This window comes from Syzygium oleosum, unplaced genomic scaffold (assembly GCF_021117445.2).
Source record: "Syzygium oleosum isolate NSW1041296 unplaced genomic scaffold, Sole_v2.1 Sole_v2.20, whole genome shotgun sequence".
NCBI lineage: Eukaryota > Viridiplantae > Streptophyta > Magnoliopsida > Myrtales > Myrtaceae > Syzygium > Syzygium oleosum.
This window is the reverse complement of record NW_026607504.1, coordinates 2,367,454-2,381,638: the sequence shown is the minus strand read 5'-3', so window position 1 is coordinate 2,381,638 and position 14,185 is coordinate 2,367,454. Positions and strand designations below refer to the sequence as shown.

At 37.9% G+C, this 14,185-nt stretch overlaps 1 protein-coding gene across 3 annotated transcripts; it reads left to right on the top strand.

Annotated features, from left to right (window-relative positions):
- Positions 1–3,077: 3,077 nt before the first annotated feature.
- On the top strand, positions 3,078–9,950 carry LOC115684022 (putative leucine-rich repeat receptor-like serine/threonine-protein kinase At2g19230). 3 transcript variants are annotated; one of them, XM_030608703.2, is made up of 13 exons: positions 3,079–3,273; positions 3,584–4,115; positions 5,106–5,587; positions 6,019–6,154; positions 6,918–6,989; positions 7,198–7,269; positions 7,344–7,424; positions 7,639–7,796; positions 8,540–8,742; positions 8,878–9,004; positions 9,078–9,164; positions 9,251–9,440; positions 9,563–9,950. In XM_030608703.2, the coding sequence occupies exons 1-13, from the start codon at positions 3,177–3,179 to the stop codon at positions 9,948–9,950; spliced, it is 2,625 nt and encodes an 874-aa protein (XP_030464563.1). In that variant the 5' UTR covers positions 3,079–3,176. The 3 variants fall into 3 exon arrangements, with proteins under 3 accessions (XP_056176393.1, XP_030464563.1, XP_056176394.1); XM_056320418.1 differs by lacking the exons at positions 7,198–7,269; positions 7,344–7,424 and having other exon boundaries at positions 3,078–3,273; XM_056320419.1 differs by lacking the exons at positions 6,918–6,989; positions 7,198–7,269; positions 7,344–7,424.
- Positions 9,951–14,185: the final 4,235 nt, after the last annotated feature.

Here is a 14,185-nt window from a genome sequence, read left to right as displayed (position 1 = left end):
GTCTTGAAGCGCCACTTATGTGAGTGCTTGTTGCACAGTAACTGTTTGATGAAATGTGGCAGTGTGGGTCTTCGCGCGATGAAGTTTTTATTTCGTGAAATTACATCCGAGCTGACTAGTGTTAAAGCTGTGAAATCTTGTGAGTAAGATTTGTAATTATTTTGTGAAAAACTGTGGGTCAAATACTGCGTGAGTTATTGGGTGTAATTGGGAGTTGGAAAATACTGAGAGGGTTTGAGTGACTTGAGTGTAGTTGTAATTTCCGTTATATCATTTGATCTGTAGTGGAATTCGTTGCTGCTCTCCCCGTGGACGTAGATCACTACGACTGAACTACGTAAATCTGATGTCCAATTTATTTTCTTGTTCTATCTATTTTATTGTTCAATTGCTTGCTTCCGCAATATATTGATGGTGCTCGTGAATATAAAACATGTATAATTGTGTATTTATATGAGATAGAGTTTAAATTCTCTCTTCTTTTGACTTTTGTTAGAATCCAATTCGATATAAATTGCGCGTACTTGATGCAAGGAATAGATATCCAATGAATCACTCTTTTCAGGGATCATTAAGAAATAATAATATGAGCGCTTCCAAAGCACATCGTTTCTTAAATTTCAAAGTAAGTGCTCATTTTACCTAATTCATTTGACTCAATTTTGCTAAAGACTTGAGTTAATGATAACTTGGGTAAATGAACTATGATAATGTGGGACTTTGCAGATAGAAATTTTGTGAAATCAATACTAACTATTCTACCACCTTCAACTTTGGCATGATGCCTTGAGGCTTTTTTGGCCAAAAGAAGCTGCGTCTCGAAAGCGAGAGCTCTTTTATGTGTATATTTGCTTTTTGGGACAAAATATCTTCCACGAAATGCCATTGAAGTCCATGTCGGATTATTTGAAACTCCTGAATAATCTCTGCTTATTAATAAATAACGATCTCAATAAGATTGGTGACTTTTGTTCCCCAAATTTAATCTTGATATTTCTTTTCTTCCAATGATCGAGATATTCCATGGAAACTTCAATCACGACATTTCGGAAATCGTCCTTTGGGAAAATCGTCGGCATTGAAAGTACTTTACTAACGTACCATTGTATGTAATGTTCTGTTTGATATGGCATGGTATGACATAATAGTATTTTTGTTTGGTAAATTGTGGAAATGAAATGGAATAGGGACTGGCATTGAATGAGTATATTTAATAATTTTTAAATTGTATTCACATCAATAGTACTAGCAAATGTGCACACTTTTTGTGAATGGAAAAAAAAAGAGAGTTGAATTCCTTCAAAAAAGGTCAAAATGACTATTCTTTTCTCGCCAAACGTTAATGGAGAGGACTCTTGTTCGACAATTTTTTTCGCCATTTCCACTATAAACAAAAAGCATACCTCTTCCTTTTACATCCAATTGAGCAAAGTTGGGAATTCCTATTTATTTGCCAACACTTTTTCCCCAGGAAAATTGTCCAAAAAGAGATAATTTTTTTGTACTTTTGTCAATTGAATCCTAAACTTTACAATTTTGCCAATTGAGTCCTAAACCTTTTTACTGTTTGTCAATTGAATCCATTCAGCTAATTTGGCCGGAGTTTGTTGACGTGGAAGCCGACCGCATCACGTAGCACGGCCGGCGCTGATGTGGATAATATTTAATAATATTTTTTAGAATTTTTATTAATTTTTTTCTTTTTTCTTTTCTCCTTCTTCTTCCTTCGCCTATTGCCCAGCCTCGACAATAATCGGTGACCGGCCAAAGGCTACAATCGGCGAGGGTCGCCGTCGGGCAAGGTTGAGCCTCGCTAGAGGCCAACGAGGGTTGGCCTCTCCTGATCCAAGCTGGGGCGACCTCGCCTGAGGTCGACGAGGCCAACCCTCGTTGGCCTCTGGCGAGGCTCGACCTCGCCTGATGGCGACCCTTGCCGGCAGTAGTCTCTAGCCGGTCGCCGAGGCTAGGTGACCGATGGAGGAAGAAGGAGAAAAGAAAAGAAAAAGAAAAAAAGGAAAAAAAATCGAAAATATATTAATAAATTATTAAAATTTGTCCACGTCAACGCCGACCTCACCACGTTCTCGTAGGACGGTCGGCGTCCATGTCAGCGATTTTTTGCTAAAGTTGGCCAGATGGCTAGGAAAAAGTGAAAATGTTTATATCTCAATTAAAAGGTTTAGGACTGTACTAGTCAAATCCAATTTGTCTTCTACAGAATTTAGTTTATTTTATATCCAAATAGGAATTCCGGGTTAGGCAACAGCTAAAAAATTTTAAGAGTGAAATTACACAATCAGCATTTTATCATTAGCAAACAATTCATCTCAAAATTTACCGTGTAATTTTCATGGGCAAAAAAAAGTTAATTTCATGGTGTACCGTAATAATGATACGTGTAATAAAAGGTGCCTATTGACGCCTATTTTGGTACTTAAAATTTTGATGCATTTGCAGACGACGACTCAGCGGCAAGTCTTGGTCTTCTTGTTCTGTGGCCGCGTCTCCAGTCAATTACAAGCATCGCGGGTGGGGTCCTGTGTATGGATAGCTCACGATAGAACCATAAGGCAGGCGTGCACATCACCTTTGTAGAACACATTGACTATAATTGAGTGGGCAGACTTGAGTGGACTTATCTTATGTTTCTAATACATTTCTTTTGAAATTATATTCTTATTTAAAGCACCGTACCACTTACTGTTTCGCCGATTATCCAGACATAACCAAATAGATTTTCTTAAGCAAAGGTTATTTTTTTGATGATGTGTAAAAGAAATTAGCACGTGACATGATACATCGTTTTCGAATTTACCAATGGTCCATCTGTCATCAATCAAAAGCTGTACATTGACTTGGATCCATATGCGGACGAAGGCCTAGCAGCACGACTTGGTCTTCTCGTGTTGTGGTAGACTCTCAGTCTCAATTATAGACCCAAGAAAATTCAAGATGAGACTAATGTGTGGGCGACCAAGCACCATTCGGGATCGTGTGTTACTTTTCCTCTTAGAATTTTCAATAAAAGAAGAAACTAATTTTTGACAATTATCATTTGTTAAACACAAATATATATGATACCAGAGGTAAATAAGAGGTCTTGAAAAATATATGATACCACAGGCGTTCATGCATATCTTCCTCGCGCTTCTCTCTCCGACAATCTCCGCTGCTCCATGACAATGGGGAGATCAATTACAGCTTTCTCGTTTGCGTTGCTTGCTTCTTTAGCTTCAGCACTCGTCCTTGTGGTTCAAGCCCAACAAAATCCAGGTACCTCTCTCTCTCTCTCTCTCTCTCTCTCTCTCTCTCTCTCTCTCTCTCTCTCTCTCTCTCTCTCTCTCTTCGTACAATGTTGTTATTGCCTATAGCGATCCATGGGTTTTGAGCTTTTAATGAAACGAAATGGTGTCTTCTTAATATTCATTGTTACTTGATCCGGCATCAAATCGCCAGTGTGCTAGATGCCGTAGTATGGAATTGTGTCAAATGATCAAGATTCATTTGAGCTTGTTCCGATGGTCAAACTAGAAAAACCCACGGTTCCATTTCATCGACTTTTCCTTTTCTCCAAACTTACAAGGTTTCATCAGCATCGATTGCGGGGCGACTCTTGCATACACAGAGGAGGGACTTGGCATAACATACAAACCGGATGGTGGATTGATAGGCTCTGGAAAGATTATGCAGACATCTAGGATGCTCACGTATCGGAATAATCGACAGTTATTCAAGACTGTGAGGATCTTTCCTAATGGAACGAGGAATTGTTACACTTTAAGGCCAGACCAAGGCAAGAACGGAACCTACTTGATTAGGGCAACATTTTGGTATGGGAACTATGATGGGAAGTATCAGGCTCCTTCGTTCGACTTATACATCGATGTTAATTATTGGGCCACAGTGGACTACTTCAATTATGGTTTTGAGGAAATCATGTATGTGTCCCAAGCAGACGATATAAGAGTGTGCTTGGTGAACACGGGCAATGGAGTGCCCTTCATTTCGGCATTGGAACTAAGAGCTTTGGATGATGGCATCTATCGATCGAGATCTGGATTCCTGCAACTCCATTGGCGGAACGACATCGGACGGAGCTTGGAGGATGATGTCAGGTGATCGATCGAATTTCTAAATACAAATGTAGAGCAATCATAGTAAGGTGATAGATTCAATTCTTTTCTAATCGAATTTTGGCAATTTGCAAAACTGTTGAAGGCACGGGTAAGCAAAGACCAAAAAAAGGCCATGAAAAATCAACAAAACTACAGAAGAAAGCATTTTAAATAATCAATAAAGATAGTTGAAGAAAATGATAATAGATGTCCATGTTTAATCTATGTTTTTACCGTCGTATAAATTAAAGAAGACTTGCTCCTTTTAAGAGATCACGGTCCTTTTTTTTTCTTTTCCAAGATTTTGTAAATATTCTTTAAATAGACGAATCTGTAAATTAATAATTTTATTTTATCTCCCGCGTATTTTGAATATGAATCTAAAGCATTTCTATCTTATAAAGAATCTTATACATTTCTCTTTCCATATGTATGCGATCAGTTCCTTTAAATGGCGTCAATAATTTCTTAGTCAAAGAAGTTTCCTCTTTTAATGTTGGCATAATATTTTATATTAGTACACAAGTATGTTTACTCAATAAAGTTACATAATTTACGTGTACTTGAGACATAGTAAGAACAAACGAAACATAATAGGTCGAAACATCAAGTTGTCTATTTCATTAGATAAGTAGCTCAAAATGTTTAATGCTATGTTAAAATTGGAATCTCTTTTTACTAATACATTAATGCGATATTTTCTTTATGCTTAAATGTTTATAGACGTTTTTGTTATAAATGTGTACAACAATCCGCACAAAATGCATACTATGTCTAGTATATAATTGAACTCAATGTCTACTCATGAAGTGTTCTACGGACACTTGTTAATGATAACTAAATGCACGCATTGGTTTTTTCACTAGTAATATGTCGAATATAGTAGCTTCAATATTTCTGTTGCGAATCCATTTGAATTGGCATTCGCTAGTCACTCAGCCATTGCTTAGTTGTTTGCTGTCAAATTGTTTGTGGAAATGCCTCACACAGGTACCCTGCCGATGCTTACGATCGGATCTGGACACCTGAAAACTATAATTTCGGACTCATGCTAAACACCACATCCGCCATTGATGCATCTGACGATAATGATGCGGGTAAGTATAAGGTTCCCGGGGAAGTTCTTCGGACCGCTCAAACAACAAGGAGTGCCAGTTCTCGCTTTGAAATAAAGTGGTCACCTTCAGCATCTGGAAAGAACTGGGTTGTGTACTTCCATTTCGTCGAGATCGAGAGACTGACGAGCGGCCTCCGGAGGGAGTTCACGATTTCCATGATCGATAATCCGTTCACAGAGACGGTCAGCCTCGAATACTTGAAGCCCGTGGTTGTAGTTTTCCCTCCGGTTGACGGGTTGTCCATCACCTTCTTCATCGATTCAGCAAATAAGTCTCGAAATCCGCCGATCCTCAACGCCGTGGAGTTCTATACTGTTGGTGATCTTCGAAATGTACCCACAGCACCAGATGATGGTACGCTTTTATTCTTCCAAGATATCGTTATTACACATACACGTTGTACAGTTGCGCTCCAACCGACATCCACAATAATTAGACAGATATTCCAATGTCAGTAAGTAGGATTTCGGCAATCCTATGCTAAATATTCTAGTCTTCACTGTGGGTCGTATGTTATTCGTGAACTCTGATCAATAGTTGCTTTGGTGGGATCGACAGATGTGGCTAAGTGTTACTCTGCTTTGTGCTTTATTCCCTGCTTTGGCTACTTTTTGCTTGGCAATTGGTGGAAAGTCTCTTCAAATTGAAGCCCTGAAATGTTACGAGTCCATTGAAAAACTGAAAGCCTGCATAACTCATGTGATCGCAGCCACTTTTTCCATCTCTATCCTTCTCTTTGGATATTCTCTTTAGATAATAAATCTTTTTTGTGATTTACGCCGCAGTGAAAGCGATCAATGACATCAAAGCAACATATTACATTAAGAGAGAAAGCTGGCAAGGTGATCCGTGCGTACCAAGCAATTACGCATGGGATGGTCTAAATTGTAGCAATGAAAATCCTCCAAGGATTATATCGCTGTAAGTTCCCTGGCACCATTTTTTAGATAATACTGATTTTCTTGGTGAAACCTGAGAAAAATTCTCATTCGTCATGAAAACTGGAAGTTTTTAGTATCCACAAGAGATAACACTTAGAATGAATGTAACCTTGCCGGGTGAATTCTCATATAGACTGAGAACTTTATCATGCTTTTATCAAGTTCAAGGGGGCATGATGGCAACTTTAGTGCTTTAAAAAAAGGAGCTTTTGACACCCTAAGCCTCACATGGTATTGGAGAGAGCTCATAAACTAAATCTTAAGTTGACACCTACCCCCTAAAAGTGACCATCTTGATTATTTTATCGGGGGGTTGCTCCATTTGGAAGGGGTCGGTCATGACAAGCTATATGCTCATCAATCGGCAATACATGCTCCCTCCTTCTCCGATGTATAGTTATGTTGTTCGTGCAACTTCTTTCACCAATAGCCTACGTTTCCAATTTTAGACTTCAGTGTTCCAAATTGCATCGTTTATGAGCGAGTATTAGGTCCTCTGAAAATAATTTTTTAGGTACTCTAGACCAACAATAACCCGAAATATAGAACAAGGAGTTAGGGAGAACCATGCAAGGAATGAGATGGACGATTGTAAATGGTCCTCCTAAAACATTTACACCAGGGGGACCTAAAATATTTTCGTTCTGAATAATTGATTGCACAAACTTTTCGTTGTTGTACCCAAAATGGCTGCCTTTATAAAGATGTCAATGACAGCCTCTACTTTGATTTATTATGATCAGGAAATTGAGCTCAAGCAATTTGACGGGCGACATAGTCTCATCACTTTCCCATCTATCAAGATTGGAATACTTGTAAGTATCACTGTGGTTGAATTAGTTGTGTCTGCACGTCACTCATGATTAAGCACCCCATGGGAGTCAACTCATGATTTAATGACTAAGGTTGTGGTTTAGGAGACAGGCTGTTGAGATGTTGCCCTAATGTGTGTGGAAACATCCTGCTTTTGGCTATGTAGCTGGTTAACTTGATATTAGGTGTTCTAAACTTACTCTTTTCCAGAGATTTGTCCAACAATCAGCTTACAGGAGCAATACCAGAAACTCTGGCAGACTTACCAAATCTTACATTTCTGTAAGTTAATGTGTCTTAGTGAAGCAGCAAAGGATTTCAAGCGGACAAATCGTTAATCATTGCTATTTTTGTAGAAATTTAAGTGGAAACAACCTGATTAAAACAGTTCCTGAAGCACTCAAGAAAAGGATTGTGGACAATACTTTAAACATGAGGTTCTCTCTCTCTCTCTCTCTCTCTCTCTCTCTCTCTCTCTCTGTCTCTCTCTCTCTCTATCATGAGACATTTATAGGTGAAAAGACTATCAGCACGTTTTATTTAATGTGATTAAAAGCAAATAAGAAGGCCAACTTGTGACAGAGTTTGGCCAATCAATCTGTACATTTGTAGATAGGAATTTGAGTTCAACTCCTTCATTCTTTGTGGCAGTTTAGAATATGCCAATCTGTGCCTAGCTGATTCTTGCCCGCAGAAGAAGAAACAAAAAACCATCCTCGTTCCAGTTGTAACATCAGTTTTCGGCTTCTTTGTGGTTCTCTTTGGTGCTTCGGCTATTATCTGGTTGATTAAACGGAAACAAATAGCAGGTAAGTTTTCTTACTTGTCCTGTTCAGACAATCTACACTACATTTGACGACTATCTTGACTTTGATATTCCTTTGGTACAGTTCTATCTGCAACAATGTCTTTTCTAGGATAATTTAGTTGAGAATATACAACTCAGCAGCTTTCTTTCTCTTCTCACCCACCCTAGGAGTATCATTTTACAATCTCATTGACATTGCAATCAGGAATGAATGAAAGTTGGCTTGAATCAAAATTTTGCAATGCTAGAAATATGAGTTCATAGTGATCACAAGAAAATGAAGACAAGAGAGAGACAGGGATCACCACAGCATGGTCGCATCAGCATCGCAAAGAGAATGTGCGATGTTCAGCTCAACTTATTGACAATAAAGTCACTGATTTTTTTTCTTCAAAAGTAATCGTGCCATGCACGAGGACTTATAACAACTTGAGAGTACAACTTTCCCCTTAATATTCTGATGGTCCCTAAAAGAAAGTTTGATTGTGCAATCTCAAACTTATCTGTATGTACTGATCAAAGAAAAATTATTTATTTGTTAGCATATTGAAAGCAGGTGACAGAGAATCCTTGCCCAGATTTTTTGATTTTTGTCCTCTTCTCCACCAATTTAGCTCTTAAAAAGGGATCAGAAAAACCTTTCCTACGTCTTTTAATTGTTGAAACGCAATTGGAGTTATTTGTGTTGAAAGTCTATTATCCAAAGTGGTAGTCGCAATACTCATAGGAACCTTTTTGGTACAGAATCAAGTGAAAGGACGCTGAGATTAAAGAATCGACCTTTTAAGTATGGAGAGATTTCAAGAATCACTGGGAACTTTGGACGAGTGATTGGTGAAGGTGGATTTGGAAAGGTATATCTTGGTACACTAGATAATGGCACCGCAGTTGCTGTGAAGATGCTTTCTGAATCATCAAGGCAAGGGTACAAGGAATTTCAAGCAGAGGTTAGATACGATGATGCAATCATGTTTCCTATCAAAATCAACTTATGCTGACACTTACACAGATGTTCGTTCAGAAACTTCTTCTTCGACTCTTCTCCGTATTCGTTATAGTAACGCACACTCTTTATGCTGCAGGCGCAGCTCTTAATGATTCTTCACCACAGAAACTTGGTTTCTCTGCTTGGATATTGCAATCAGTCCAAGCACATGGCATTAATATATGAATACATGGCCAATGGAAATTTATGGCAACATTTATCAGGTGCGTATTTATGTTCTTTTCTATTGTTTTCTTCTCTAAAATAATCCTGTAAAACTCTATTTCTTGCTCATAGGTAAAGTTAAGATGCATCCAACAGGGGACCATCCGAAGGTCTTGACATGGAGTAACAGACTACAAATTGCTGTGGATGCAGCACAAGGTACACGAATGAGATATCCTCAGTTGTAGGTTTTTTCCCATCATTGCTTTGGCGTTGTTTTTACACATTTTTTGCGAGGATTTCAGGTTTGGATTATTTGCACAATGGTTGCAAGCCATCCATCATCCACAGAGACATGAAGACTACTAACATCTTGTTGAACGAAGAACTCCAAGCCAAAGTAGCTGATTTTGGCCTGTCTAGAGCTTTTGCGACTGAAAAAGACTCTCATGTGTCAACTTTTCCTGCAGGCACTCCTGGCTACGTCGACCCTGAGTAATGGCTAAAACTTCATATTACTGTTCTGGTTCAGTTCAGGATCTCAATATGCATATACATATTGACATAGCCTAGGAATTCATCTTTGATATGAAGATCCGTATTTTTTTTCCTCCCAGGATTCATTCTTCTGGAAACTTTAACAAGAAGAGCGATGTTTATAGTTTTGGAATCGTACTGTCTGAGTTGATCACAGGCCGACCCGCAGTAATGAGAAGTCGGGATGGCAGCGCCAGCATGCACATACTTGAATGGTTGATTCCGATAGTTGAAAGCGGTGATATACAGAGCATTATGGATCCAAGGCTACAAGGAGAATTCGACTTCAACTCGGCTTGGAAACTAGTGGAGATTGTCATGTCTTGTACGCAACCAACGGCAATTCAAAGGCCGGATATACATCAAGTATTGGCAGAGTTGGAGTCTTTGGTGAGCAAAAAATCAAGTGGTTACTCTGAAATGACCTCCTTGGAGCTCCCATCTAACGAGGTCCCTCTCGCTAGGTAGCAGAACCTAGCGTGGATGTCCTAAATCTATTTCATTTGTGCTAATTTAGTCATAAATCTTTTAATGGTGTCAATTTAGTTTTAAATCTTTTGACCCAGTACCAATTTAGTCTTTATTGCTAACGTGGATGTCGACTGATCTACGTGATACTACCGGCGTTAACGTAGATAACTTTTAATAATAATTTAATTGTTTTTCTTTTTTTTCTCTTTCTTTTCTTTCTTTTCCTTTTTATTTTCTTCAACCTTTTGCTAGTGGCAGGCTCAATGAAGAAGAAAAGAATAAAAAGAATAAAAAATCAATAAAATAATAAATTTTTTGGAAATATTTATAAAAAGTAAAAAAAATTATCCACGTCACCGCCGATCGCACCATGTAAGTTGGCTGGCGCCGATCGGATCGCCATGTTGGCAATGTCCAATCAAAATTAACCGGAATGACTACATTGACAATTTGTTAAAAGGTTTATGACTAAATTATCAAATCATTAAAAGATTTAGGATTAAATTAGAATAATTAAAAAGTTTATGACTAAATTTGCTAGTTGTTAAAAGATTTAGGATTGTATTGGCAAAATTGAAAGATTTAGGATTTGATTGGCTGTTGTACAATATATTTAGGATTTTTTGGACAATTTTCCCTCACCCCCATTGTCCTCTTCATTTCACATTTGAAGCCTCGACCTTTTGATAGTAGCCTATTGTCCCATAGGATCGATTTATCCCTCTTTAACTCGAAATCACTTTTATTGCAAAACTATGTCTTACCTCTATCCTGAATGAGCATTTTCGGGCCTTTTTCAATTAGTGTGAACAAGAAACAATGATATGTGTAAGGTGATAGATGCATGGCAAGCGAAGGTGATCGGTCCGAACCATTGGTAATTTTCTTTGATATCGATGATTTGTGCGGTGGTCATTGGTAGCAACGAAATTTCGAAGCTAGAAATTCTTGTCCACCATGTAAATATCATCTTCGATCAATTGTTTCTGGCCATGCCAAATGCTGAAAATATGAGTCAAAACTCATCCTTATCATAATTTACTGGATTGATTTTCATGGCGGATGCCTCTAGCCGAATAGAAGAAGAAGATAATTTCACGACCTATTGTAATAAACAAATTAGCGCGTGACATGATGTATCGTTTTCGAATTTACCAATGTCCATCTGTCATCAATGAAAAGCTGTCTATTGACATTAATTGCGGTACTTGACTTGGACACATATGCGGACGAAGACCCAGCTGCAAGTCTTGGTCTTCTTGTACTGTAGCGAGGACTCAGTCAACTATGAAGTGAAGATGGGGTTATTCTCTTAATGTTTCCCATAGAAGAAGAGACTAATTTCCCATAATTGTCGTCTGAATACGAGTCAATCCTGCATATGCCTTCCAAATCACGTTAGGATTTATGTGGAGTTGGATTCAAATTCATGGAACTTACGATCATGTTCTCCAGATATATCAAAATCCTAATTACCGTCATTGGTGGAAACTGTTTTTCTATATGAATATAAAGTGCACAAAAGGAAAACGATGAAACAAAATACTTAGTAGCAATGAAATATACTGGGCCATAGCCACTAAGATCAACTACAGCTTTCTCGTTTTCTTTGCTTGCTCCTTTAGCTTTAGGATTTGTCCTTGTGGTTCAAGCCCAACAAAATACAGGCATCTTTCTCTCTCTCGCCTCCGTATCAAGCAAAGTTTCTGAGTAACTGTGCTGTACGTGTGATAAGAACATTATAAGATTGAATGCTGGCAAAATATCGACTCACTCGATATACCAGACATCAAACCCAGGATTCGCAGTCCGAAAAATAGTTAGTAAGTTCAGAAAAGCGCCCATACATTAAGGACTTTTGGCATGAGTAGTCCCTAAATCTGTAAATGGTCTGCTATGTTAGCATGATGTGCTTGTAAAAAAAAAGGAGAGAAAACGGAGGGGCGAGAAAATTTGAGGGAAAAATTGAGAACTGTAATATTTCCATATTATAAATAATTGGTTAATACCCAAAAAAATCCCAAATTAGTATATTTGTGATAAATTTACCCCAAATTAATTTGTTGACCACCCAAAATCCTAAACTGGTAGATTTGTAACAAATTTACTCCAAACTAATTTTTTTATCACTAAAAACTCCAAACTGGTACACTTATGATAAATTTATCCTTTGTTAAATTGGATTAATACCACAAAAAATCACAAAATGGTAAACATGTGACAAACAGAGGGGTAAAACCCAAAACTGGTATACCCGTCAACTGTCACGTGTCATCCAACTCAACGATTTAACGGAAAAATTTAACAGAAACTAACGGAGGGTAAATTTGTTACAGATGTATTAGTTTGGGGTTTTTGATGGTTAAAAAATTAGTTTGAAGTAAATTTGTCATAAGTGTATAAATTTAAGATTTTTTATGGTATTAATCCTAAATAATTTAACTTGTCGACATCCTCGACCTCGATTTTCTTTTGCCCTTTCTCCCAAACACAGCGTGAGATTTTCCTGTCTCGTGGTTTAAGCTTCGTACAATGTTATTGTCCCCATCCATGACGTCAAGACATGTTGGCCATCAAGAATTGAGTGATTGGTGTTCTAGTTCAATGCGATTCTTGAAATAGACCAAGGGGAGAGGTATTATGTAAAGCTTCCCGTGTTTACTGACGATGGGGTCGTTGGACGCGTATGTCGTCCATCGACTGCAGCATGGTCCTCATGATGTCAGGCATGAAACATCTGTTCGTGATCATCACCTCCAGGAATCGACCCAGGCCTTCATCGCTGCCCACCTTCCAATTCAGGTCCAGCATGTCATAGTTCTCCTCGAGGTCTCACGCCACCTCCCTGATTATTTTTGTTGAGAAAGCGTGCAGAGTTAAAATTTCATTAGAAAAAACCACGTAGGACAAATCGCTAAAATTTGTCGCTAGAAGCACTTAAGTGATCATTTTTCATCAATGTGCTACACAAGTGATCACTGGAAAAGTTTTGATACTGAAATAAACGCTATACGAAAGTTATGGCACTTTTAAACTCCGTTTGTTTCACAGAAAATGAATAATTTTCAAAACATTTCATTAAAATTAATCGCCTATATCACTTGAAATAATTAATTAATAAAAAAGTTTTCATTGTCGAAAATAATTTATATCGAAATATTTTCGTGAATAATGGAAATATTTTTACATTCATTTATTCTTGTAAGTAATACAAACGATCATTTAAAAAATATATTTTTTAACTCATTCGTGCTTTAGTGTCTTTCTCTTTAACTTAATCTCTTGCTTGTCGATCTATATTAAAACACCTTTCAAGCAAGATCTTCCGATCGCCCCTATCACGTTTGGGTCTAAACTTTCTCATATAAGAGCTTTCTTATATGATGTAACAATGTCGATCTGTCCGACCAAAAAAAAAAAACAATGTCGATCTGGAACCAGGCTGAATCATACAAGTTCTGCAGTGACCAAACAATCCACGATTACACCAGAGACACGTGGAGGATCAAGGATGTCGTACTGCCTACCAAACAATCTACGATTAAAGTGAAGAAAAATTAATGGCTTTCTTGCATAGATCCCACTCTATTGGGAGAACGAAGGGATTGGTGGAACAAAGAGTGGTTAATTCGTAAAGCTATGTCCATATATTACAGCAAATTGTTGAATTACAAATCGAATGAGGAGTCTGTGCGAATTACTCCCAGATCGCTGAAGCTTGAATGAGCATTTTCGGGGCTTTTTCCATTAGTGTGGACAAGATGTAATGATACACGTAAGGTTATGACCCATGGCAAGCGAAGGTGGTCAGTACGAACCATGCTTAGGTTCGTTGATACTACTGATTCGGTCGATGGTCGTTGCAAATTATGTAGAGGCAGCAACAAAATTTCAAGGCAAGAAATTATGGGAAAAGGGTTAGAAAAGTCTTAAATCTATTGCATTGATACCAATTTCGTCTAAAACCTTTTTTTGGTGCTAATTTAATCATAAACCTTTTGATAAAATCTCAATTCAGTCATTCTGCCTAATTTTGGCGGGATATTACTAACATGGACGTCGGCCAGCTTACATGGCACGGTCGGCGCTGACATGGATAACTTTTAATAATATTTTAATTTTTTTGGAATTATTTTAATTCTTTTCTTTTCTTTTCTTTCTTTTTATTTTTTTTCCTCTCCTCCCTTCTTCCTCCGGCCGGCTGTCGGACCTCACCGAATGGCCACGAGGAC

What these genes read in the sequence shown, in the direction of transcription:
- LOC115684022 (XM_030608703.2), top strand. Translation starts at nt 3,177, where the DNA reads ATGACAATGGGGAGATCAATTACAGCTTTCTCGTTTGCGTTGCTTGCT. An exon ending in ACAAGGAATTTCAAGCAGAG is followed by an intron (nt 8,743 to 8,877) that starts GTTAGATACGAT and finishes TTTATGCTGCAG; the next exon opens with GCGCAGCTCTTAATGATTCT. An exon ending in TTTATGGCAACATTTATCAG is followed by an intron (nt 9,005 to 9,077) that starts GTGCGTATTTAT and finishes TCTTGCTCATAG; the next exon opens with GTAAAGTTAAGATGCATCCA.